Raw genomic sequence first — 26,042 nt, 5'->3', positions numbered from 1 at the left:
GATTCCAAACTGATTGGATCAGACACAGAATTCCCAAAATCCCATCACTTGGCAGGCAGTAAAATCCAATCCGAATCGGGTTATTGGTATCCAATTTTACAAACTGTGCAATGACATATTATACCACTGTACTAAGTAATTAACAAAAGAACAAAAACATAATTTGTTATTCTATTCAACTCGTAAAAAGTTCAGTTTAGGTGTAAACATACATTATCACGTTAATTTGTACAGGAAAACCTTGTCAAATGTGTGTTTCGGCTCTTCACGGTTTACCGAATGAGGCATGCTTTCCGGAACACGGCGGTGATTTTTGAGCTATACGTGGTTCGACGTTGCTAACATTGTTGCTAAGATTGTTGTTCGAGAGGGTTGCAAGAAGTGAGAGCGCTGCATCCGTTGGAAGGTACCCTGCGCGTGAATGAACCGTGTGGATTTGAATCGATTGCGAGAACCATTTATTTACCAAGTGCAGGTTTTTTTTTGCGTGACAATGTAACACGTACAGTACCCCACTATACACGCTCACAGGTTCACATACATCGCTGCGTGCATCTTAGCCGCCTGCCCGGTGAGGACGTCAGTCAGACGGCGCCTCATTAACGTTCAAGTGACAGCGCTATGGGCGAGCATGAGGCTGCCAATGTGTGCAATAAAGAATATCCCAAAAAGACGAACTGCAGTGCAGCATAGCCCCGGTGAGGTGCCTGCTGCTGCTGCTGCTGAGTACAAAGGTCGTGAGTTGAACTATCCCACACACTACACCGACTGCACACACGAGAGGTACTGGAGGCTATTTTTAACATATACAGTGCTGCTAATACTGAGGAACGGACGATGTTTCTCAATGTTTTGTTAGGTCTATAGTAACCACTGCCATCATCATTATCATCATCAGACAAGATCTATTCCTAGCTGGAGGAAGCCATAATCCATTCCAGACCCCATTTACAGTAATACCGTAACCATAACTTGAGTACTTTATGGATTTATTTAAATTAAAATAAAAAATATATGATTATCCATACTCTTAGGTTTTTTCGGTAAAGTCACGTAGGTAAAAAATATAAAAACATTTTTACTAAAAGTAATAATAGAAATAAAATAAAATTATAAATCACGACGTTTCGGAGGCAACACAAGTCTCCGTCATCAGGTGGGACCGTCACAGCTAGATTTGCTGATACAGCAAATCTAGCTGTGACGGTCCCACCTGATGACGGAGACTTACGTGACTTTACCGAAAAAACCTAAGAGTATGAATCCTTGCAGTCACGAAAGCTTCAAATCTAGAAATAAGAATATCCAATTGGCTGATCAAGACTCTGTCCAATCAGCTGATTAGGAACATGACGGGATGTTGACCAAATCTCATTCCAATCTATGCACGACATTTGCGATTAGCTGACATCCTATATTTTTGTTCACGCAAAACTCACGATCCAATTCCAGTTGCAGCTGATGGTGCCCGCAAGGTGACAGAGAGAGAAGAGAACCGTGGCCAGCAGTGGTGAGGTCACAAATACCACAAGTGGGGGTGAAGAACCGTTCTTGAATTGCGAAAAACAGAATCAGCCACAGTTTTTACGTTAAAAAAAAGAATTAATTCCACTGAATTACTCTGAAAAACTTGTATTAATTGGTACCGGGTGTTGTTTTTGTGCTGTCGTGAGTGAGTTTGACAAATGGCAAAAAAACTCTTAAAAGGGAAAAAAAGTGAAAACTCAAGATGTGTGCCCAGACTTTCAGAAGTCACTTTTCTCTGTCCACCAGCAGCACCGTAAGCTGCACAGACTCATCCTGCACAGAAGTTAACCAGCCAATGAGATCCGCTCCTGGGTAAGAACGCTGTGCAGGCCTGCACGCCATTTTGAGAATCACCTCTAAATCACTGCTAAACAGCGCACGTTGCCTAGCAACAACATTCCCAGGAGCCTTTGGCCAGCGTGCAAAAAATTGAGTTAGGCTAATGTTGTTAGCTGTCCATCATTTTTCTCAGAATCCATCGCAAAAAGATAATCAGCATTTGGCAAGATGCTTTATTACGTTTGTGTCAATTTTCTATGCCGGTTAAGCTGTTGGTATTCTCGGGCCTATTTTCCACAGTGACATTTGGTGGAAGCAATGCAGAGAGACCCTTTTTTTTACTCACCGTCACCTTGAAACACTTTCAATGTGCCGCTGCCTAGTGGCTGCTTGTTACGATCCAGATTTTTCAACTTTTCTCTCAGAAAGAAAAATACGTCACCAAGTGGAAAGTGATCAAAATGTAAATCTCAAACATATCGTTTGTGAGAAGAACGGGGGGCAACCTATGACATCCCGTTATTTTAACAACAAAATTCTGACATTAACCCGACGATGCATAGCCCAAAGCGTTGACCGGTATTTGACCGAGGCAGAGCTGAAGGAGATTCAGCGTCCGAGTTTGATTGAAAAACCATTTATTTTAAAGTTGCGGGTAGTTTTTTTCCAACGCGTCGTTGAAAACTTGACACTGCCACGTGCGCAGAGACACTGGCTTGGAATTGCACTGAGAGACAGAAAAATGATCGAGCATGGGTCAGGGACCAACCACGAGTGAGAAACACCGTATTGAACTTGAAGAAACGTGAGAGTTGGCGTTGGGCAGGACACGTCGCCCAATGGGACTGGAGAGAATGAGTCTCAAGAGGACAACCGCCACGGATGGACCAAGCAGTGATCGGGTTGAGTTCAAGTGCAGGAGTGGGATGAGCGGGAGCAGCGAAGGACCACAAGGGATTGCGATGGTGTGGAGGGGCCTTCATCCAGCGGTAAATAGCTGATGGCCATGATTCTGATGATAGAGACACAATGGCCTGCTGTTGAGAGCAAATGTCTGGATTTTAATTCCCATTTTAAAACAAACATTGTACCCTACAGAAGTCTCTGGGTAGCAGTGAACTCAGCGTGGCTGGGAAACTGCCTACCAAGCCATCACGCTATCACACTCCCACTGAGGCATGCACAAAGGGGAAGGTAAAGGTGCAGCCTGCAATTGCTTGCTCACACCACTGCCGGTGGAAGGGTCTCCACCCGACGGAGCTCTAGAGAGAGAGAGAGAGCCTGTCTCGAGGAAATCTTGACCTTGTCTTCCATGCCGTCTCGATGTCTTGGAAGATGGGGGGGTGGGGGGGTACCCACACTTTAGCCCATCACACACGACCTGCCGACGAACTGCGCTGTATCCATTTGTACTTCCGGGTGGACATAAGCGCTGAGTGGGTCGGCGGGGAGATTTAACAAAAAGGTCCAATTGTTTCAACAGCCGTCAGTCGTGATGAGGACACTTTCTGCGGGCGTTTGTGTGCGCACCTGTTCACAACCTACAGCGCGGGTGACTGCACTGCAGCGTGAGCCGCACACGTCGCTTGCTTCGCTCCGAAGCTCACGCGCTCGCTTGCGCGTGGCGTGTTCCCTCGCACCCTTGGAATAAAACGTGGATTTACGTGGCTCTCTGAACGCAGCCGCATCTCGCGATGCCCAACAGCGTGAACTGGATATTCGTCGCGTACCTAAGCCATTTAACTGCGTCGCAAACGCGTACACGTGTGCTATTTAACGCCATTATAGACACTGCAGAGTAGGTGGATGTTATTCTGCCCGTAAGTATAATTTACAATAACAGCGCTGAACGGCGATTGCGGTTGCAACACTGCAAAGCACGAATCTAAAGATGTTAGTTGTGTCTGGCCATTTGCAACCCTTCCGAGCATAGCATAGGATTCTTCCAGCTGTCCTGCATGCTGTAGTATTATTTTATCGACATATAAGCATCACGTACTGGCCAGTTGAGTCAAGTATGGTCAAACAACCCCAACAACTGATAAGGGGAGGCCCTCTGCTGTGAGCTAAGAATCACGTGCACCATGAACACTGGCCAGGCTTTAGCGGTTGTGTTGCGTAGTTCTCCGATTCGTTTTTCGTGTTGTTCGGCGTGATGTCTGACGTTTCACTCCGTCTGATGGGAGCTTCTGCAGGAACCCGAGTGGGTTCCTGCATCAGCTCCTGAGCATTGAAGTCTCCCGAGCGCGGGGTGCGAAAAAAACGTCCCACACCGCGCCATACAACACAAAAAACTAATCGGAGGGCTGTACCACACAACTGCAACGACGACAACAACAGCCGCCATTCATCACCAAGTGACGGTGACATCACCACGGCGCTCGTGCCAGGCCAGGTGCACTTTGAGGCCACGTGAAGTGTCGAAGGCTCGCTGCTGGCAGGAGGTCACGGCGGGACAGACCCAGGTGGTGCCGTGGGTTGACCGAGATGACTGGCAGATGCATCACCCGTGCTGCCTACCGCGCCGTACACAACCGCCACTCGCCAGAGGTCGCAAGCGGGTTTTGATTCCTTACCCGTACCCGTACCTGGCCGCACCAAGGTCGCAAACGGGTACCCGTACCCGGCTGGGTACGGGTAGCCGGGTATCGGGTAGGGTACGGGTATCGGGTACCCGGTTGCGACCTCTGCCACTCGCTCCTCTGGCCGGCGGCACCTCTGGAGGAAGGAAGGGTCTCTGTGACCAGGCTACTCCGTGTCCAGTCGCTCTGCCCACTAGAGGCAGCTGCTTAGATGTCCACCCATAGTCGTGTACAGGGACATGAGTGTGCAGGTCCACAAGGCGTACAACCGTTTCAATGCGAGCAACAGAAACATCAGAAGTGGAAAATAAAAAAAGTCGTGGGACATATTTTCTTTTTATTCTGCAGAGTAGCAGATTGGGATGTACATGGATGATAGTATATTATTTAACCCTTCATAATTTTTCGTGCTTATTGTTGTATATTTACAACGTGAGTGTGTACATCCACATATCAAGCAAGCAGCAGTATCAGCATGCAAGATCACAGACGATAGCATAAGTAGCATCATTGACAGCAACTATCAAAATTAATACGTAAAACAGTTTTTGTTTAGTAACATAATTTTGTGTCTATTTGTTTGTGTTTCTCCCTTGTGATGGGACTTTGTAGGATGAACGTTCAGATTTATAAGGGGCACGGGGTGACCAATAAGGTCTGAATTGTCTTCTTGGTTCTTTCGGTAAAGTCACGTAGGAGGGAAGTAATAAAATAATAAAAATAAAACATAATAAAATAATTCTCACGACGTTTCGGCCACAACGCAAGCAGCCGTCCTCAGGTGAAGACCAGGTCTGTCGGGGAGACGCTTATTACTTCCCTTCTACGTGACTTTACCGAAAGAACCAAGAAGATGAATCCCTGCAGTCACGAAAGCTTTAAATCGAAGGTCTGAATTGGTCTGTAATAAGGTAGGGCACTGATTAGGGGTTGAGAGGTATGCATCTGCCACGATGACTCTTGAGCCCGACTGCCCGCTCGGCTCTCGCGGCCGCCCTTAATCCACGCCCCACGACCGTGGCCACACTTGGCCCAAGCTGCGGCGCACGGCCGGTGCTTGAGAGAGCGCCAGCTTCCGCTCGAGCTAAGCGTGCCAACGAGACGCTTGTGGGTCTCCCACGGGCCAGCTTGCGCCCGAGAGCTTACTTAGAGTCGCGTAACATACAGAAGCAGTTTTCAACGCAATCGCAGCCTTTTCCCATTACAATTAGGCTTCTAATTGAGAATGCAAATGTTTCCAATCAACAAAAGGCAATTGGCTCCATTGGAATAGCATGAGAATCTGGCTCTTCATCTCGCCTGCTCTATCTCTGTTCCCAACTCCGAGTTCGCTGCACGATGGTGTCTTGTGTCCAGAAAAAAAAACATTCTGTGACAATAACAAAACACTTCTTTACATTTGAAGCAGTTTAAATCCTACAAATGAATCAACATCACTTACTACTTTTCACCAACTTATTTAAACTCCTATCACCGAATTTTCCGTATTATGACGCACTTTTCCCCCAGTACTGTAATGCGAAAGATGGGAATTCATCTCACAATCCGGTAGGTACACGCGCGTGTGTGTGTGCAAGACCAGATTTGTGCAGCATTATTGAAACCGGGCACATGTCTGGGGTGCGTCTTTCACTTTAGAGCTTTTTTTTTTTATAACCCAGAGGATACGGTGTACTGTTATTAAGAGTTACCTCAACTCAGAAATCTGGAATGGACCACGATATGAAATATGAAAAAAAATCAAACAACTCCAACAGCCAGAGCAGGATTTTCAAGATTCGGCTCATGGAGTTGCTCTTGCCCATTTCATTCGTGTTCTGCATCGTGACTGTGCCTCCCTTCCTGGGTGATTCTAGGTCTGTTTGGCTTCTCTTTGAACCATCGAGCCCCGCATCGTTGCTGCTCCCATCTACAGCGGTGACACGGCCCAGCCCACTGTGCTCGCCCCGCCTGCTCCACCCAGACAACATGCCCCAGTGTGTCTGTGCCGTCTGCTCCACCCCGTCACGCCGCTTGTACACATCATATGTATTCTGGCCATAATAGTGACCCAAAATGGCCTGCTCCTTGCAATTATGTCTTGGGGTCTTAAATGTTCACTTTGCGATAAACAAAATGTCTTGGTAATTCTCTGAAGAATTTACCAGGCAGCTGCAGGAGAAGAAAAGCCATCAGAAATCTACGCAAGCCGTCCCAACGGAGAGTTTGCCGACGCAAGGCGTTTCTCGTGTGACTCACCTCCGACAGAAACGTTTGTGCCGACTTCTGAGCGCCAACGTGAAGCAAGTACTCGTACACGTACAGAGCAAGCCTGCACACGTGCGCACACACAAACATGTACAGAGGTCAAGCAGAAATCAAAGACAAAGATCCCCCATAAAGCGTTAACACACTGCTCGGGAAACTGCTGCTAGTGGTCTCCATGGGGATTTTGCTATATTTTCCAGAAGGTTAGACGTACACCTGATGTGAATGGAGTTGAACAAATCTGGTCTCTCGCTCACACACACACACAAAATTACAAGATGTGCCTGTAAAATATGGTATTTGACCATACTTCACCATGCTGTTCAGTGTAGGTTGATGATGGCGATCATTACAAAGTTGGATTTTGTGTCGCACTGCCCTCCTGGTGTACACCGCGCGCTTGTGCCTGCTGATCGCCATCGCTACCTGATTTGGTCATGGGATATTTTTATTTATGGCTTTGTACATCACGTAAATTTGATGGATGCCTCTACACCTGCACGTTTATCCAACTGTTCCATTTTTACACGGAGTGCCACATCAGCCAAAAGTGACAACCAATCACGAATTTTAATATATATATTTTATGTAAAGAAAGCATGGGCAAACAAACAGCACAACGTTTAAAAGAAGCACGTTCAATTATCAGTGCGAAAACATAGTCCTGACAGGAAGCCACAAAGCACTGTGATGATCTTCTTGGTTCTTTCGGTAAAGTCACGTAGAAGGGAAATAATAAAATAATACAAATGAAACATAATAAAATAATGATAGTGATGATAAATAGTGATGGTAAATAGTGATGATGCTCTGAATAATGTGGGAGAAAAGGAACATCTTACTTCTACCTCACTTGCAGAGAATTGCGAGTGAGATTAAGGCCGCCACTAAACACATCCTATATTATCTGTAACATCCACGACAGAATGTCCGTGGAGCTGCAGTTCCAGCCACCGCTGAAAGTTTTCTACCGCACGGTGAAAGACGGTGGAAATCGATGCGCGTCAATTCACAATCGCGACCAGAGATGAAGGGCGCCGGCGTGGTCTCGTCCCTCGAGTCCTTTAAGGGACGGTGGCCTCGTGGTACTGGGGTGTGACATACAAGGAGGGGCTGGCTGGCTGGCTGCCTAGCCTTGCAAAGCAGTAGTTGTGGAGAGGATTTATTGAAAAAAAACTTGTTTTTGGCTCACATCCCTTGCGGACAAACACAAGGGAGATGAGGTGAGGGGCCATCCGATGCCTAAGCACAACAGCTACGCAGGCATAGGTTAGCTATTCATCACACGGCGCAGCTGAAAACACAGGGCGCGTAAGGCTCCTCCGTTCTAGATCCTGTGGAACGATTGCCCCTCCAATTCCCCCTCTCTCTCAGTGGAAGAGACGAGAGCCACAGGCATACGCTGGCAGCAATTAAAATATAAGCGCGCTTTACGAGCAGCTTTCTGCTGACATCTGAACCGGTCCTCGACCCCCCACGATCCCCCGCCTCGTCGCCAGTCAGCATTGACAAGCACGGTCAAGCAACCCGCGTGACCAACACGCTGTGGGAAGGAAGCCTTCACGCAGCAGTGGAGTGACAAAGGGCTGTCAACACAATGCAGGGAACGCTTTGGTATTGAGAGAACGTGGCTGGGTCGCCACCTCGAAGGTACACAAAACTGGGACAGAGGAAGAAGAGTATCTCATAATTCTAGATTTGAAGCTTTCGTGACTGCAAGGATTTATATTCTTAGGTTTTTTCGGTAAAGTCACGTAGGTAAAAAATTAAAATTAAGAAAAGTAAAATAAAATAAAAATCACGACGTTTCGGAGGCAACACAAACTTCCGTCTTCAGGTGGAACCGTCACAGCACGCTTGCTGTACTTGATACTTTAATCAATTTTAATTTTAATTTTTTACCTACGTGACTTTACCGAAAAAACCTAAGAATAAGTATCTCATAATACTGGGAGAGTGGAGAACCTAATGTGTATGCTTCGTCTCGAGTGGCGGCTTATTATCATTATCCAAATGGCAAAAAGCAGGACTTAATATTAACCGGGGAGACTTACGGATTCCCCAGCACAAGTACGTAAAAACGAGGACGTCCTGGGAAGACCAGGTCAGGTGGTAACCCTAACTTCACCATGGGCCCTGAAACCATCAGGGCAGTGTAAGTTGTGGAACACATTGGGCACTTCGTTCACGGCTGGGGTTGTGCTGCCACTAATTAAACGTCTCTTCTCCATCATCATCATCCAATTTTCGGATTTAGTTTGGACAATTCAATGGTAGGTAAATAATTTCTACTCAGGGCCACGGATGGGCTAGTGCCACCACCGCGAATTCCTTTCGACGCGCCACTTCGTGTGACCAACTCCCTTCGCTCGTCAAAGATGTTCCTCTGAAAAAAAAATTACATCCACAATGCAATTTTTACTGTGCTGCCATCTGCTGAGAGTTTTAATAATGTCCACCCATGTTTGCATCGTTTATAGTTGACTCATATCAGAATGCTGTACCCCACTCGTTAGACTGAAACTCATTTATTGCACCGGCTTGCAATGTTGTTAGGAGATTTAAGTTCTGCAGGTCAATGCTTAAACAGCTCCTTCCAGGCTACAGAAATGATTTTGTGACAAGACCATGGTGACAATACATCTATGGAGGTTTGCTTTTAATAAATGTAAGAGGCGGATGGGTGGCTCGGAAATCAGCGTGTTGTGCTGCACCGTTGAGATTCTGGGTTTACATCAGAGCAGCTGCCCGTAATTAAATCGGCTTCTCAAGTGTAGTGAGTTGATGGTCTTAGCATGGTCACCAATGACTGCACCAAAAAAAAAACATCGCAATTAATTTGAATCTGTACTTAAGTTGGCTAAAGCCCAGGGCTGAGAATTAAAATCTCGGTTCGAATGTCACGAGACACAAATTATTCCCATGTGCGGAACAGGTGAGAAGGTGCTGATCTCTACTTTGTGGACCGGAGATCACTCGAAGGCATCTGAGAGGTAGCTCTGTAATATCCGCTTCCACGGGTTGTTCTCTAACAAGGGGTACACTACTTGACGATTAGCTCCAAATGGATTCTCCATCTCATGACGCGACGCCGATAGCACAATCGGGATATAATTACGGGGAAATTACAAGGAAAGATTAAATACATATTTAATGTGAGCTATACTTCGATACAAAATGGTGATTTAACAATTCAGTAGAGAACTGTACTTCACAACAATTGTGAAACAATTGCTGAGATCAGGTTCCAGTTCATCTGAATACAATTTGCGTGATGGACTCGTGTTAAAGTGGACAAAAAGAATCCGCATGGTATCTCATTTCCTCATTTTTTGCCCCCAAAGATATTTATGTCTTCCACGTTTCATGTTTTCACATTCCTCGTTTCCCATTGTGTGCTGCGAATACCCTTATACAGTAAACACGGTACCGCGTAAGGCCATCACATCTTGTGGTCCACTCCCCGTTCCTTCTGAATCACCAGTATCGTTTAACGGGTTCGAGAGCCCACGACAGGTTTGGAGAGCTACTGTGTTGTCTTCCTTTGTACGGAGAACATAGGAAACTGGTATGAATATTATACTAGAGTACGATACATATTTGGGATGCTGCCATGATATAATGGTTGGCACACTGGACTCCCAGAGGTTCATGGTTCAATCTCTCAGCTCGGCAGCTGAGACGGTGCAAGATTCTTGAAATCTCTCCCCACCTGTTCACCCAGCAGTATAAATGAGTACACGGCATTTAATCCATCGGCAGGTTGTGTGCGGTGGGCTAAAGTGCGGGAACTCCAAACCGCCTCCAAGACGTCTAGGCAAGCGTGGAATAGTAGGCCAAACACCTTCTACAGGGGCTCCCTCTATTGGAGGCCTTTCCACAAGTGGTGTGGTGTAGCGGTGTAGTGTAGCGGTGTAGTGTGGAGGTGCGTCATCATAAATCATCGTCATAAATCACCTTCATCTTTTAAAACAGCTGTAAAAAAATCTTAGGTTAAAAGTAGGGGTGATGGTTGAACGACCGCTGAGATTTTAATCCGATTGAAGCTGCAAGCACATTCGTTGGTCGTTGGTCTCAAGATCTGACGGAATTAATGCTCCACATAAACGTGTCCATCATCGTCGTCATCGTGATCTCTATCAGCTGCTGCCGATCCACCACTACTGGATGAAGGCCCTCCTCACACCGCCAACACCCCTCACTGCCCTGTGATGCCAAAAACCACTTCTCGTCCCTGCGCTCGGACTCATCTCATCGCGCCACGCTCAGCAACGGTTGTCGTCCACTCAGGCGCATGAGAATAATAATTAAAATGTATAAAGCGCCCCTAACCAATCGTTCTCAGGGCACCATGCGTGGAAATGCAGAAGTAGTCTAACATCAATCAAGGAAAGAAGAAGTGAGAAAGACGTTTGAAAATAACTAGAGAGAGAAAGCCATTTTAAACAGAGACGTTTTTAGTCCCTCCTTTTGCTGCCATTCCATTGCCAGTCTCATGCACGCGCTTGCACCGCAGCAGCGGGCCATCGAGCGCCACATAGCAAGCGAGGTTTGGGGGACGATCGCGACAAAGGGCTCTGAACCCTCCCAAACCCAAGGTCGAGCGGACAGCAGTTCGGGAAGTAGTTCCACAGGCAGTTCTGTTTGCGGACTTTTCACTGTTATTGCCTCGTTATGCGTGGGCCTTTATGGGGTAGTTTCGTTTCCTTTCGCATTTAAAACACTCCTTGAAATGAATGGGCAAAACAAATCCAATTCAGGAGCCTCTTGAAAAGGCATCTTAAGACTCGGATCAGCTCTCCTGACTAAATATGTCACATCACCATCATCATAATTATCAGCACAAGCAGCATGGTGTCGTCATTAGCAGCAATAGCATAATGAACATGTTGCCATCATCATCCTGTTACCTGCAGGGGAACTCACAAATACTACTCAGACAACACACAAACATTTGCAAAAGGCACAGAGCCGTTGTGCAAATGCAGAACAATCAGCATTTCCCGAAGAAGTGCATTATGGTTCTCTAGTCTTAAGATCACCATCAACATAAAGACCACAATGCACCTCAAGAAATATATCTCTATATTCGTGCACAAACTACAGTAAGCGCACATGTGTAGTTTGCTGTATTTCTCTCACACGCACTCTTAAGTTCAGTTTATAAAAGCAATGAAGTGCACGCAGCAATAGACTGGGCTTAAGCCATTTATCCCTAACGACACGCGAGACCTGCAGACGGTCATATTTAACACGCGACAAAACCCACGCAGACACTCGCACACAGAAGTGCAATCCTGAACAGTTCAGGACACAGTACAGCACATCACCCATGACGAATCCACTGATGGATGAAAGCCTCCATAAGCCGTCGCATTCTCTCACAACTTGTAATATAAAAAGCCATCTAGCTTCTGTACAATGAGAAGCTTTAATTACTCTATCTCCGTGATCAACGTCCTTTCGATTGTGTTTGCTCCATCGCAGGTCCTCCCCAATATTTTCTTAACAGTCAATATGCATTTGGTATGTTCTATAACCTGTGTTCTACTTCCTGTCTCTCGGTGTCACCCCAAGAATGTCACCCCCATTCTCCTTGGTCAATGTCCACGTTTCTGATCCATTGTCACAGCAGGTAATATGAACCGATTTGAAACTTTCTTAAGTACTGAATGAACAGTCTACGATACAGCATGCAAAAAAGTTTAAAGTATCATCTAAAACAGTGTTCTTCACAAACTTTCAAAGGGGGGTCACTTTTGCCGTCAAGACGACATCGGTGCGAGGGCCATTGGGGGTTTTGACAGCAGCACGATGATGATGATGCTGGGGGGGGAGCGCACGTCAGGGGCCGCACCAAAGGCCACCAGGGGCCGCCAGCGGCCGGCGGGCCTTGCAGCGAAGAACGCCGCTCTGGAGGGCCTCTCTAGAGCTTCCTCTGGAAGCATCTAAATCCAGCGCGACACACAAGGCCATTTCCACATAAACGCCCTCCTGTCTCTTCACCTTCTCGCCGCTCAGGCCAACCACGCCACTGTCCCAAAGGACTGACGCCACATTGAGGGGTCGACTTTCCCACCCCGCCCCCGCAGTGGAGGACCAGGAAAAGTCTCCATTCTCAGTCAATGAAATGAGCAGGAATTCAACGGGGGGGAGGAGGAGTGGGAACGGAACTCGTACAACCGGAATGACAGCTTGGCGACGATGTTGGATTCGCGTCACTCTCGAGTCGCCTGCTGGAGGAATAAATGGCCATTGTCCCACTGCGAAGCTCAACAAGTACGCCGACTCAAGATTGTGTGCTGGCAGGCATTGTTCTATTGCCATATCCTTGCCCCGCAGGTTTGTGTCCGTTGATTTTAGGTGCGCGCGTGGTGATAAACACAAAAAAATGCAGTTTAATTTTGGAATAAGAAAGTTAATGCACTAAATTAAAATGTATTATATATATGGTTCGCGGTTAACCTGCACTTTTTGTTCGATATAATGCGAAAAAAACCATAGATGGTAGACAATACTGTAAGTCCCCTTCATGTAACTGCCTTTCCTCATTAGAAATAAAAGTTTTTTTTCTTACAACGAATCGGTTCCAGAATTAATTCAGTCGAGTACAACCAATCAATCGCTACAGTTGGCTTTGACACACGGTCTCTCATCAGCAAGGCAAGTACCGCCCGAAACGATGCTGACCAACCCACCAGATGTTTTTGGCCAGGACCTTCTCTTTAAATTCATACAATGACATGTTTCTGCGGAAAGTTTGCAGAGCGGTAGTGCCAACATCTGGTATCTCCTGTGTGAAGTGATGCCACAGTTGCTTGGGGCAGTCTGGGTATTCCCGGGATGACAGCGAACTCTGCTTCAAGTGCTGCGGGAAACAGCAGCACGTGATGGAAGTTTACGGTGAATGAAAATGTTAGAGCAGTTGAACTTTTGCAGGTGACCTGTACGTCCGCGTGATGTGTGCGCGTCTGTCTGTCACACAGAAGCGCGTTCGGATCGTGCGAAAAAGTTTAAAGTGGATGACAGACGGTAAAAGGTGACGACAATGCGACATTAGAATTTCCTAAAATGGGTGCGTAACATATCCTGAAGAAGGATTTGCTTCCGACACTGAAGCGGTCTCGTACAACACGAATGGGACAACAGTGTTAAGCGTAGCAGGGGGGGGGGGGGTATCTTGAGCGACGGGGTCAGTTTGAACTACTTCACTTCACTCTCAAGTGTAACCTTGAATCACCCGTGGACTGCATGTCCTACACTCATGTTGACCAACAATTCTTAGGGGTGGCACAGATGCTGATGGAGCAGCCAATCCCGGGGCTTGAGAGTTGGGGTTTGTTCTATCCGTATAATGAAACGTATTTGATTGAGAAACCGAGACTTATAAAGGAGTCGCTGACAGATCGATGAGGCTGAACTTGGTAATGTCTCTCAAATATTCAATCTCATTTGGGGAGTTGCATTTTTGGTCAGTGCCACACTTTCCTAAGCCGCTTCGGGTATACAGTACAGCCAACATGCTCACATGCACATTTAGGCACCTAACACACCTGTACACAACACACATTCACCCGTGTGCATCTCTCGATCACGTGAACCCACACCTGTGACCACACGCATTTCACCACTAGTACACAATACACACAGATGAAAGGCAATACTGCACTGGGCACGTCTGTGACACACATACCCAGTGAGTGGATACCCGGTCAGACACACACACATACCCTGCCGCTCACACACACACCCAGTCACAGAGATTCCCCGTTTGGCCTGAACAGAGAGTGCTGTGCACCTTTGAAGGCCGGCACGGCACAAGAGGGGGTGGGTGGCCAGCAACACGCCCGGCCGCCTTTGTGTCCCGAGTGGTGATGTTTACACACCACACCAGATACTCATTTGAGGTTGAGTCGACCTAGGAGAGGCCCAGGACCGGTTCTTAAAATCACCACTGGTGTTGCCTGAGTGGCAATGGAGCCCGGGTCGCCAGGTTCATAGCGCAGCGTGCTAACCACTGCGCCACCAACCCCCAGCCACACGTACATGTACCCAGTCAGTAACACACACACACGTACCTAGGTCACACACACACACATACCCAGGTCACACACACACACATACCCAGGTCACACACACACACATACCCAGGTCACACACACATACCCAGGTCACACACACATACCCAGGTCACACACACACACATACCCAGGTCACACACACACACATACCCAGGTCACACACACACACATACCACAGTTCCTTTAATTGCCGCACTAAAGCCACATGCGTCACCAGCATCACGCACACAAGTGTAAAGAAGACATCCACACAATTCGGACCTGCGAGTAAACGATGTGTCAAAGGTAAAGGTGCAACCCTGCAATTGCTTGCTCAAGCCACTGCTGGCATTCCCAGTGTATTGTGTGCCAATGCAGGACGACAGATACCACAACGGAACTACAGGACTACTTAGTGAACACTAACAATGACCAGTGGATACAAGACGCACATTCATTGGTGAGCGTGTAACCAGAGCTTTATAGAATTGTTTTGTCGGTGTTTGGAGTGTTGCAGTGGCCCAGTGATTGCTGTGCCCTGCGCCACGGTGGAGAGACGTCAACTATCGTCAACTATCTCCCCTGGTAGACGGGAGTTCGAGGGTTCTATCCCGACCCTGACCCCTGTATATTTGAAGTTTGCGTGTCTCTCTCCCTGTGGTCTCGTGGATGTTTCTCCGAGTCCAGATTTCCCCTCCACATTTAGAAACAAGCGTTTAGAGTATTTGGTTGCTATAAATTTCCACACGATAAGCCACTTCATTGAGCTATCAATTGTGACCAGATCGCTTCTGAAAAAGAGCTAGAGAGCTCAATGGGCCTTACATGGTTTAAAAAAGTTTTTTTGTAGTTTTATGAACCTTGTGGCCTCAGTTGTATTCCACGTGCTTGGCTAACATCTGTGGCAAGTGAAATCCCCTTCCCACTAAGCCAACCTCCACTTACTAGCACGGTGAAGTATGGTTAAACAATCCCCACAATGATGACACAGCATGGGGAAGGCTGTGGATTGACATGGCCATAAGTTGTTACAACAGAAGTTCTGTAGTCTTGTTTGCTGCTAAAGTCACCAAGCACAAGCATTATTAATGCCACGTACTTACAGTGACACCACACAGGCAATTATTAACAGCACATGCACAGTTCTGTACGTAAATAAACAGCAGTGTTACTGTGACCATACATACAAATAAACACGAATTCAGTGCCCATTACTTATTTTGCTGCAATTGAGCAGTCGCACAAGTTTGGACGTATATGTCAAGACACTTTTAAAACGTGAGCAATCATTCGCATCATTATGAAGTGGCGTTTTTACTTGGGCAGCGAGGAAATCATTTAGGGCTGTTAATTCACGTCGAAATAAGATGTCCCGCTTTCTTTATAAGGGGAAAAACACTTAAAATATTCCACGGCGTCAGACATACTCGGACGAACTGACTTTTTCATCCACGCTGGGATGGTTGAGGTGCACTCAGTTGTGTGCTAACCATCTGACCTATTCCATATTGTCTAAAACTGCAGCTACATACACTATTGTATCGACAGCTCATGTCGCATTGGGATTTCGTGTTTACTGTAGAGTGAATGCAAGTTGTCACATCTGAGATTTGAGCCGACTCCAGGACAGTGGTCTACTTATGCAAGTGATTTCACGGGTGTGTGTTTAAGTTCAGCACACTTTGGCAATATGCTTATTATTACACCTTGGTAATAGCATAGTATTGTGTCATTCGTGTGTATGGCGAAACGAATGGCACCTCCTAAGTCTATGTCCCAGTTAGTTGTCCAGGAATTAGTTTAAGTAAATGTAAAAAGTAAAGCTTTAGCCCTGCAAGTACTGTACATAACTTGCTCATGCCACTGCTGGTGGAAGGATCTCCACTCGATAGAGCTCAACAGAGCCGACCCCTATAGGTACAGAGATGGGAGTACTCACACTTTACCCCACCACTCAAAACATGCACTGCTCGGTGGACAGGGGTAGGCAATTTGAGAAAGCTGCCCCGTTGTTTCAACTGCCACGCTTGAAAGATTGAACTTAACAGGAGGATTGCAAGTCCAATGCCCTGACCATTCCACCACGGGCAACATCCCTTCTGTAAAATATATTCCGCGTAAATAGCCAAGCAGCAGTGTTGACTGTACAGACTGGCTTATAAAAAAAATATGCACTGACCACTTTAAGCCAGTACCTTAAATCACATGGTGATATTATCATAACACGGAAAATACAACCAATGATACAACTGAATAGAGGAAACATCAATTTGGGACTTTTGAACATGCACTTCAACGCATACCTGTGAACGAAAACTCGCAACACACTGGCATGCCCTCTGTTGGCAATTGTACGCACAGCAGCCTGATTATTGGATACCAACTATTTAAAGTAGTAATTTGACCACTCACAAATCCTCAACCCGATGAAATTCCATTCAGGAATCACTTCTTCTTATTTCTACAGTATCATCTACCCTGCCTTGGTTGTTGGGTCTCGTTTGTTGTGTTGTTTGTACGGTCTTGTTGGTACCCTCTTGCCTCACCTATCCTGAAACGTCTCACCTGTGATGTTTGTTCACAATGCGTCTTCCTTCTAATCAGCCGAAGGGAAACGTGCACAAGCATGCACGGATGTACATAAACGGATTCTTAGACAAACGATGTGATTATGTATGCATTGCGAGAGAAATAATAGAAATGTTTTCCCTATATGCCTATGGTAAAAGGTGAAACTGAAATTTAAAATAAGAAAAATTCTTCATCAACCAACAGGGGGCGTTTATGCTGTTGTGACGATAGCTCCAAATTAAGATTTGGGGCAAACTTATTTGTATTAGTATTTCACGCTTTTTTATTTAATCACTGTTGATGTTGTTGTCGTATCCTCAAATCTTGTAACTCAATTTTAACCCACTTCCCAATGTGGTATCGACTGCAAACTTGGTATACTTATGTCATACTGATGACAATACTATATTCTAACATAAAAAAAATTAAACCATCTTTTTATATGTTATGTTTTGCCTTGGGTCTAATTGTCCACGCTCAACTCACGTTGGCTGTAAATCACCACGGGCCCTGATGTTATGGGCAAGCCTCGGGGCCACTTCCTGGAGTCGTGGAGTTCTGCCATTACTCGTACGGTACATTTCATTAAAGCGTATTTAAAAAAAGGTATTTTTAAATATTACTTATTTTATCTCAGTACTAGCTTTCTTGCCCGACCAAGGACAGGTGTATACTGCAGTAAATCTGAAATATTACAGGGAGGAACAATGTTCCACACTGCCCACCAGGGATTATTTAGCTGTCTGTCTGTCTGTCGTGCATAAATAAATATATAATACACACAGCTCTTTGATTGGTGGAGACCTTACAAACAGCTCTTTGATTGGTGGAGACCTACTGCCGGGTACGGAGGGGGGAGGTGCCTAAGGGAGGAGGGTCAGAGGAGGGGCCTAAGGAAGGGGGGAGTCAGGAGAGGGGCCTGAGGGGGGGGGGATCAGAGGAGGGGCCTAAGGGAGGGGGGGTCAGGGGAGGGGCCTAAGGATATGGGGGGTGGTCAGGGGAGGGGCCTAAGGGAAGGGGGGTCAGGGGAGGGGCCTGAGGATATGGGGGGGTGGCCAGGGGAGGGGCCTAAGGGAGGGGGGGGGTGCTTAAGCAAGGGGGAGGGGCCGATAGTTAAGGGGGCTGGCTACCTGGCTGTCTGCCTGGCTACCTCAAGTCAAGTTACTGTATCTTGTACACAGGTAGGAACAACAGGTTCCACACTCCCCACCAGGGATTATTTGTCTGTCTGTTGTGCACGAATGCGCTGTCCAACCAAGTTCCTACCTGCCCACTCCGAAGGAACGTGTTCAATAGAAAATTTGTTCAGCTCATGATTATTAATGAGGGGGGTTGCCCCATGTGGAGTGACGTCACCCGTTAATGGTTATTGTGGAGGGGTGCAGCATGTGGAGTGCGCAAACTTCTTGTGCGTTCGTGTAAATTTCCACGCGTGCATGAATATTAATGAAGGGGGGGGGAGCTCTTTTGCAGTGACGTCACGCACGGATGTAGCACTGTGCTGCGAAAATGTGTTTTTCACCGTCACTTTCTGTAAAGAAGCGACTTTGCGTAATAAATTATTTAATTCAGCTCGACCTTCCTCTGCGTTAGTGTAATAATCCACCCACTCATGAATATTAATGAGGGGGGTGGGCCTCATGTGGAGTGACGTCACGCGCGGGACACACATTCTTGGCTCATATTAGTAATGTGTTGATTCATCTCGGCCAGGAGAAATGTTGCGGTCAAAAGAAGCGAGGATTATCATTCACTCGAAGATGTTATCTTCATAATACGGTAGATTACCGCACTCTGCTGCACACATCAAAACTCACTGCCACGGTCTATGCACAGCTCGTTTTGTCAAACCACTCCTGGATGAGGGCCTCACCACGTGTCTTGTGGCCATGTTAGCGAAAGTTCACCACACTGGTGCGTGCGGATTGGTGGTGGTGGGGGTTGGGGAGACAACTATTTAGTTTCTGTGACTGCCCTCTACTGCCCACACAGCCTATTGCAACTGTATCTCCTACATGGTGGTCATCCTTACAGGCAACTATCCAGGCTGAATTCACTCTGCGTAACTTATATTCTGGTCACCAATCCGGGCACTATCCAGGCTGAATTCAATCTGCGTAACTTCTAAACTCTGATGGCGAGATGGGAGTGAATACCGTATTTTATTTGCTCACAGGTAACTGTTACAGTACAGTAAATGTATGTACACGAATCATCATCCAATTGACTACACTTCGTGTTTTCTTCAACTTGCAGGAATGCGTCTTCCTGTTGATACACAGGAATTGCCATCAGCCGAGATTACATTGCAGTGCCACAAATATCAAAGAGTGGATTCATTATTGTACTTTCTGCACAAGGGTAAATTTGAACAACTTGCACGGTCACTAGTTTGTTATCAAAAACTTCTTGTAGGCAGACGTAAACATCGCAGTTACTTGTACACACAACAATCCCCAGACCATATCAATCTCATTGTGCAGACAAAAACAAGCCACCAACACACAAGTGCACCACCACCACACGTCCACTGAACATTTGTAGCAACAACTAAACTGAGTTAGACAAAGTGTAAATGCTGCACTTTGGTGTGCACGGTTAATTGACCAGAATGGATGGATACACGCCACGGTTCGGATACGTGACGTGTATGTTACTCCAAATTAACACTTACGGCGGGTGCCGCCGGTCCACGCACGCTCTAACACTTGGGATAAAAGTCCACAACAGGGCACACACACACACTTCTCACGGTTCCACGTGCACGGCTCACAAAGGACACCCCAAACACGCGGTGTGCCACTCGCTGGCCCCGAGCTACGCACACCGCTCGCCTCGAGTTACGCACACCGTGCTGGCCCCGAGTTACGCACAACCGTGCTGGCCCCGGGTTACGCACACCGTGCTGGCCCCGAGTTACGCACAACCGTGCTGGCCCCGGGTTACACACACTGTGCTGGCCCCCGAGTTACGCGCACCGTGCTGGCCCCGAGTTACGCACACCGCCCGCGCGGTGCAAAGTGCACAACAGTGGAGTCGTGGTGGTTAACAAACAACAATAAATGTTGGGGGGCAGTAAAGGGCAACCCCTAGTGGCTAGGCAGAGTTCAAGGGGGGCAACCCACTCCGGGGGTGGTATTGTCCCTGCAGACAGCTGCAGCAACAGGACGAACCACCCATCCAGTGTAGGTGGTGCAACGCTTGCAAATAGGTGCAACGTGGTGCACGTGACACACGCTAACACGTGCATGCGTCTTACACTCAATGTTCAACAGCAACAACTCATTGTGCAACGTGTTACAGTGCTGTGTTGGCAGTGGTGCACACGCACGAACTACAACACGAAATGTCAACGCGTTTGTCGAGAACGATGTCCCTGTTTTGAAGAAGGGCAGTTGCCTGAAACGTCGGGTTATTTCATATTTTAATCCTCTTCGGAGGCGGTGTTATTCGCAAGCGGTGACTTTTTTGGTGACACACAATGTGACAAGCACATCGCACACAGCTCAGAACATAAGAGTATACTGTACATTACAGTTTAACACATTTAACATAAAGCAGAGCCTACAGTGTTGTAGTGTACTGTACCTCTAATCACAATTGCATACTGATTCAGCTGTGCTTTACACACCAATACAGTACTGTGCTGTACATAAACTCGCAGTACAGACATTACACAATGCGTACTGTCAAGCAATTAAAATGCCGACAGAAAACACAAGCAGTTGGTACTTGCCAACATCAGAACTCCTATACACAAACAGTACTGGAGTGTGCAGACTGAATTAACTACATCATTGCCCTTTTACACAATCATTCACTTATAACGCACTGATGTATACAGGACTGGAGACATCCTGCAGCACACCAATGCAACGCACGTGTACGCAGCACTGTAATGTATACAGGAGGTGGAGAAAGTAATTACTGTTAACTCGAGAAGATGCCCACATTTTAAACTGTTTCACACAAGTAACTAAAATCTGTCTATTCGACACACACACACCTTCAACCGAACACACTAAAGTGTACAGAATGAGTTTTACAGTGCATTATGCTCACTTTAGATACAGTACTTGTTACCCAGGCAATTAAGGCTTCTCTTCCCAGCTGTATTAACACGGCATATGTAACATGTAAACACAAAGACACACACGTGTGCACATACACTTAACACAGTCGTACACCGACACAGCAAATTCACAAAATGTGCGTACAATTTAAGCTTTTAAGTGTACAGGTTATACTGTATGTTCATTGACAACACAGGAACCCATCACGTTCAGTGAGTACAATACACAGATTCACAACTACAGTACTGTAGCTGTATGCATTACACATACATGAGTACACATACATACAGCTACGATATACTGTCATGTACTGTCATGTATCTACATTGTATCATATGCATAATTCAATTGAGTTACATATATCGTACAATACGAATGTACATTCACACAGTACACCACACACATCTCATATCCACACACACTGCAACTACATTCAAACTACTAGCATGCCGCACATGCTGTACAAATACATTTACCAACAGGGCTAACATATACTGCATAGTATATAGTATACTCACAACGCGGATTTCAGATGACAGGTCCAAGCATGTAACAACACATGCATTTAAATGCCCTGACAATTCACATATATACACATTCACTTAGGGAGTACACACGGAAATCTACAATCACTGCATGGCCAATGTACACAGTCACACAACATCATTAACAACGTGGGCTTCGATTTACAGGCAAGTGCATAATGCTACACCTACACACATCTCTACATACACACACACACTAAGTGAGTGTTACACACCTACACACACAACACGTACAATGCTACATCCACACACATCTCTACATACACACACACTAAGTGACTACTACACACACAACACGCACAATGCTACACCTACACACATCTCTACATACACACACACACTAAGTGACTACTACACACACAACACGTACAATGCTACACCTACACACATCTCTAATCACACACACACTCAAAGTGAGTACTACACACACACACAACACGTACAATGCTACATCCACACACATCTCTACATACACACACACAAAGTGAGTACTACACACACAACACGTACAATGCTACACCTACACACATCTCTACATACACACACACACTAAGTGACTACTACACACACAACACGTACAATGCTACATCCACACACATCTCTACATACACACAATCACAGAGTGCTACACACACAACACGTACAATGCTACACCTACACACATCTCTAACCACACACACAACTACGGCAGACGAGTGAAAGAGACGTAGCTAAACTTACTTTTCCCTCGCTTGAGTGTCTGACGGCACCACGGCCGACTTCCCCTTGGCGTACATCGCGGAGGGAAGCCGGCGAGAGACGTCGTGGTGGAGGAGGAGGAGGTCTCCCTGCCGTGCCCTGCCGTGGTCGCGGGCACCTGTCAGCCCATGAAGAGCCAAAGCCACGGAGGCTAAAACCCCCCGCACCCCCCCCCCCCCCAAAAGAACCCCCCCCCCCTCTAACCCCCCCTCCCCCCCACTTTTACAACACTTAGCCAAGCCCCCCCCCCACTACCAGCAGCCTGGCCCCCCACCAGCAGCACCAGCAGCAGCAGCACCCCCCTCGTGCCCACCACTACCACCACCACTACCACCACCACGTGTCCACTACCACTACCTCGTGCCCACTACCACCACCACTACCACCTCGTTACCACCACCACTACTACCACCACCACGTGCCCACCACTACCACCACTACTTCGTGCCCACCACCACGTGCCCACTACCACCACCACGTGCCCACTACCACCACCACGTGTCCACTACCACCACTACCTCGTGCCCTCCTCCTTCACTCTGCTACTGCTACCGCTGCTGCTGTTGTTGTTTCTCTTTTAAAGATGTTCTTCTTGCCCGCCGCGCGTTGCAATGCGCTGCTAAACAAAGACGGCACACTACTCGGAGGTAGCTGCTGTTGCCTCCTCTCGGGTTTGTGATAGTTGGTGGTGGTGGTGGGGGGGAAGGTTTTGTTGTTGGTTGTGGTGGTGGTTGTTAAATTGTCTTGCCAAGATTTTTTGTTGTTGCTGCTACTGCCGTGGCTGCTGCTGCTGCTCCCTTGCGTGTCTCTTTTTTTGTCTCTATTTTATTTTCTTGGCTGTGCACAGATATCAGTACCCACCACCACTCAGCCGCCCGCCCTCCCCCCCTCTCTCTCGGACATGCCCAGCCTTCCCTACCCCTCACCACACAAAACGCACACACACACAGTGCACACACACTACACACACACAGTGCACACACAGTGCACACACACACAGTTCACACACACAATGCACACACACAATTCACACAGTGCACACACACAGTGCACATACACAATGCACACAGTGCACACACACACAGTGCACACACACACACACTGCACACACACACACAGTGCACACACTGCACACAGTGCACACACACACAGTGCACACACAGTGCACACACACAGTTCACACACACAGTGCACACACACGCACACAATGCACACACACACACAGTGCACACACAGTGCACACACACAATGCACACACACTGCACACACACACACAAAGCACACACACACAGTGCACACACACTGCACACACACTGCACACACAGTGCACACACACTGCACACACACCCAATACACACACAATGCACACACTGCACACAAACACGCACACAGTGCACATGCACACACAGTTCACACACAGTGCACACACACAGTGCACACTCACACAGTGCACACACACACTGCACACATACACACAGTGCACACACACTGCACACACGCAGTGCACATACACTGCACACACACACAGTGCACACACACTTCACACACACTGCACACACACACAGTGCACACACAATGCACACACACACAGTGCACACACAGTACACACACACACACAGTGCACACACACAGTGCACACACACACTGCACACACACAGTGCACACACACAGTGCACACACACACACACAGTGCACACACACACACACAGTGCACACACACTGCACATACACACACTGCACACACACAGTGCACACACATACTGCACACACACAGTGCACACACACACTGCACACACACAGTGCACACACACACTGCACACACACAGTGCATACACACTGCACACACACAGTGCACACACACACACTGCACACACACACACACACAATGCACACACACTGCACACACACGTAAAACACGCGCACCCATATAAACACACACGCGTACATTTAATGCACACACACACGCACAATGCACACACACACGCACATACACAATGCAAACACACGTAAAACACTCGCGCACCCATAAAAACACACACAACACACTAGATATGCACAATGAACACGTGTGTGTACACTCGCTGCGTTATACTCCCGCAGCTACTTAGATCAGCACGGGTTTGCTACGTGCGGTGCGAAAGAAGTTCAACGGACATACATTGCACACACAAATACACATATACACAATGTACTCATACATAATGCACACACACATATAGTACAAATCAGGACACCACACTAAATACAATGCACACCTACAATCATAACGCACATACACATAATGCACACAACACACGTAAAACACTCTCACTAAATGAGCAATAAACAGCCAATCAATACACTCACAATGCACAAGATACACACCATATGTACATTTCACAATACACAATTCCCCAACACAAAAAGACCACATTTACACTCACCGCAACACATAATTGCACACACGACGATGTGCAACAACGCCTTGTCACTGCGTGTTAAGCCCCCTTAACCCCCAACACCCTCCAAGCAGTACTCGACATACACACATATGACAACAACAACAACACACGATTGACACACGACTACACCATAACAACAGTGTCCAACAATCACAAGCGGCACAAACTCCACACAAAACCAAAGTCGCTGCGGTATTGCGCTCGGTCCAGCATGGGGCGGTGCTCGTCTGCTATTTATAGCCTTATAACTTATGTGGAAATTCCCTGTTCCTATGACGGGGTCACGTCTCCCCGTAGGACAACCACGAAATTGCACGACTCGATTGTTGTTGTTGATCCGTGAAGACCATGGATTGAGTTGACTCCCTGACCAGGAATTGAAATCTTGACACACTCAAGATACACACACACACGTTGTAATAATGCATAGACTCCACAAGAGTCTTTACACACACACCAAGGATACGATGTATGTGTAAATACAGGCTCATCCTACACAATCACGCAAAACACACAAACACTTTACACAAGCACACTGCTTAGTCACTACACAAACACTCCATACACACACGATATACTCTGTGATCCACAGTTCATAATCTTTCTCATCAAACTTCAACAACGCGGACAGTATTGTGTACACACACACTCAACACACATTCAATTTCTGGTCACGAAACACAAATTATCCCTGTACATGTTACACAATCACTACTGTACACACACATACTCATGTACACACAACACATACACGCTCATGTACACACAACACACACTCATGTATACACAATACAAACACATACTCATGTACACACAACACACTCATGTACACACAATACATACACACTCATGTACACACAACACACTCATGTACACACAACACACACTCATGTACACACAATACATACACACTCATCTATACACAACACATACACACTCATCTACACACAACACACACACGTGAACACACAGCCCAAGC

At 46.9% G+C, this 26,042-nt stretch overlaps 1 protein-coding gene across 2 annotated transcripts in view; it reads right to left on the bottom strand.

Annotated features, from left to right (window-relative positions):
• Positions 1–22,783, bottom strand: part of LOC144726793 (single-stranded DNA-binding protein 2-like) — a 148,722-nt gene extending 125,939 nt beyond the window's left edge. The window contains exons 1-2 of one of the 2 annotated variants that reach the window (XM_078605694.1): positions 22,605–22,783; positions 6,627–6,699 (exon numbers count right to left, since the gene is read on the bottom strand). In XM_078605694.1, coding sequence (XP_078461820.1) covers positions 6,627–6,699; positions 22,605–22,660 — 129 coding nt within the window. In that variant the 5' untranslated portion in view covers positions 22,661–22,783. The remainder of the gene's footprint in view (positions 1–6,626; positions 6,700–22,604) is intronic. The other variant, XM_078605693.1, reaches the window with a different exon arrangement.
• Positions 22,784–26,042: the final 3,259 nt, after the last annotated feature.

The sequence above is a fragment of the Lampetra planeri genome, chromosome 24 (genome assembly GCF_965212315.1).
Source record: "Lampetra planeri chromosome 24, kcLamPlan1.2.h2, whole genome shotgun sequence".
Lineage (NCBI taxonomy): Eukaryota > Metazoa > Chordata > Hyperoartia > Petromyzontiformes > Petromyzontidae > Lampetra > Lampetra planeri.
This window is presented reverse-complemented; position numbering and strand designations above follow the sequence as displayed.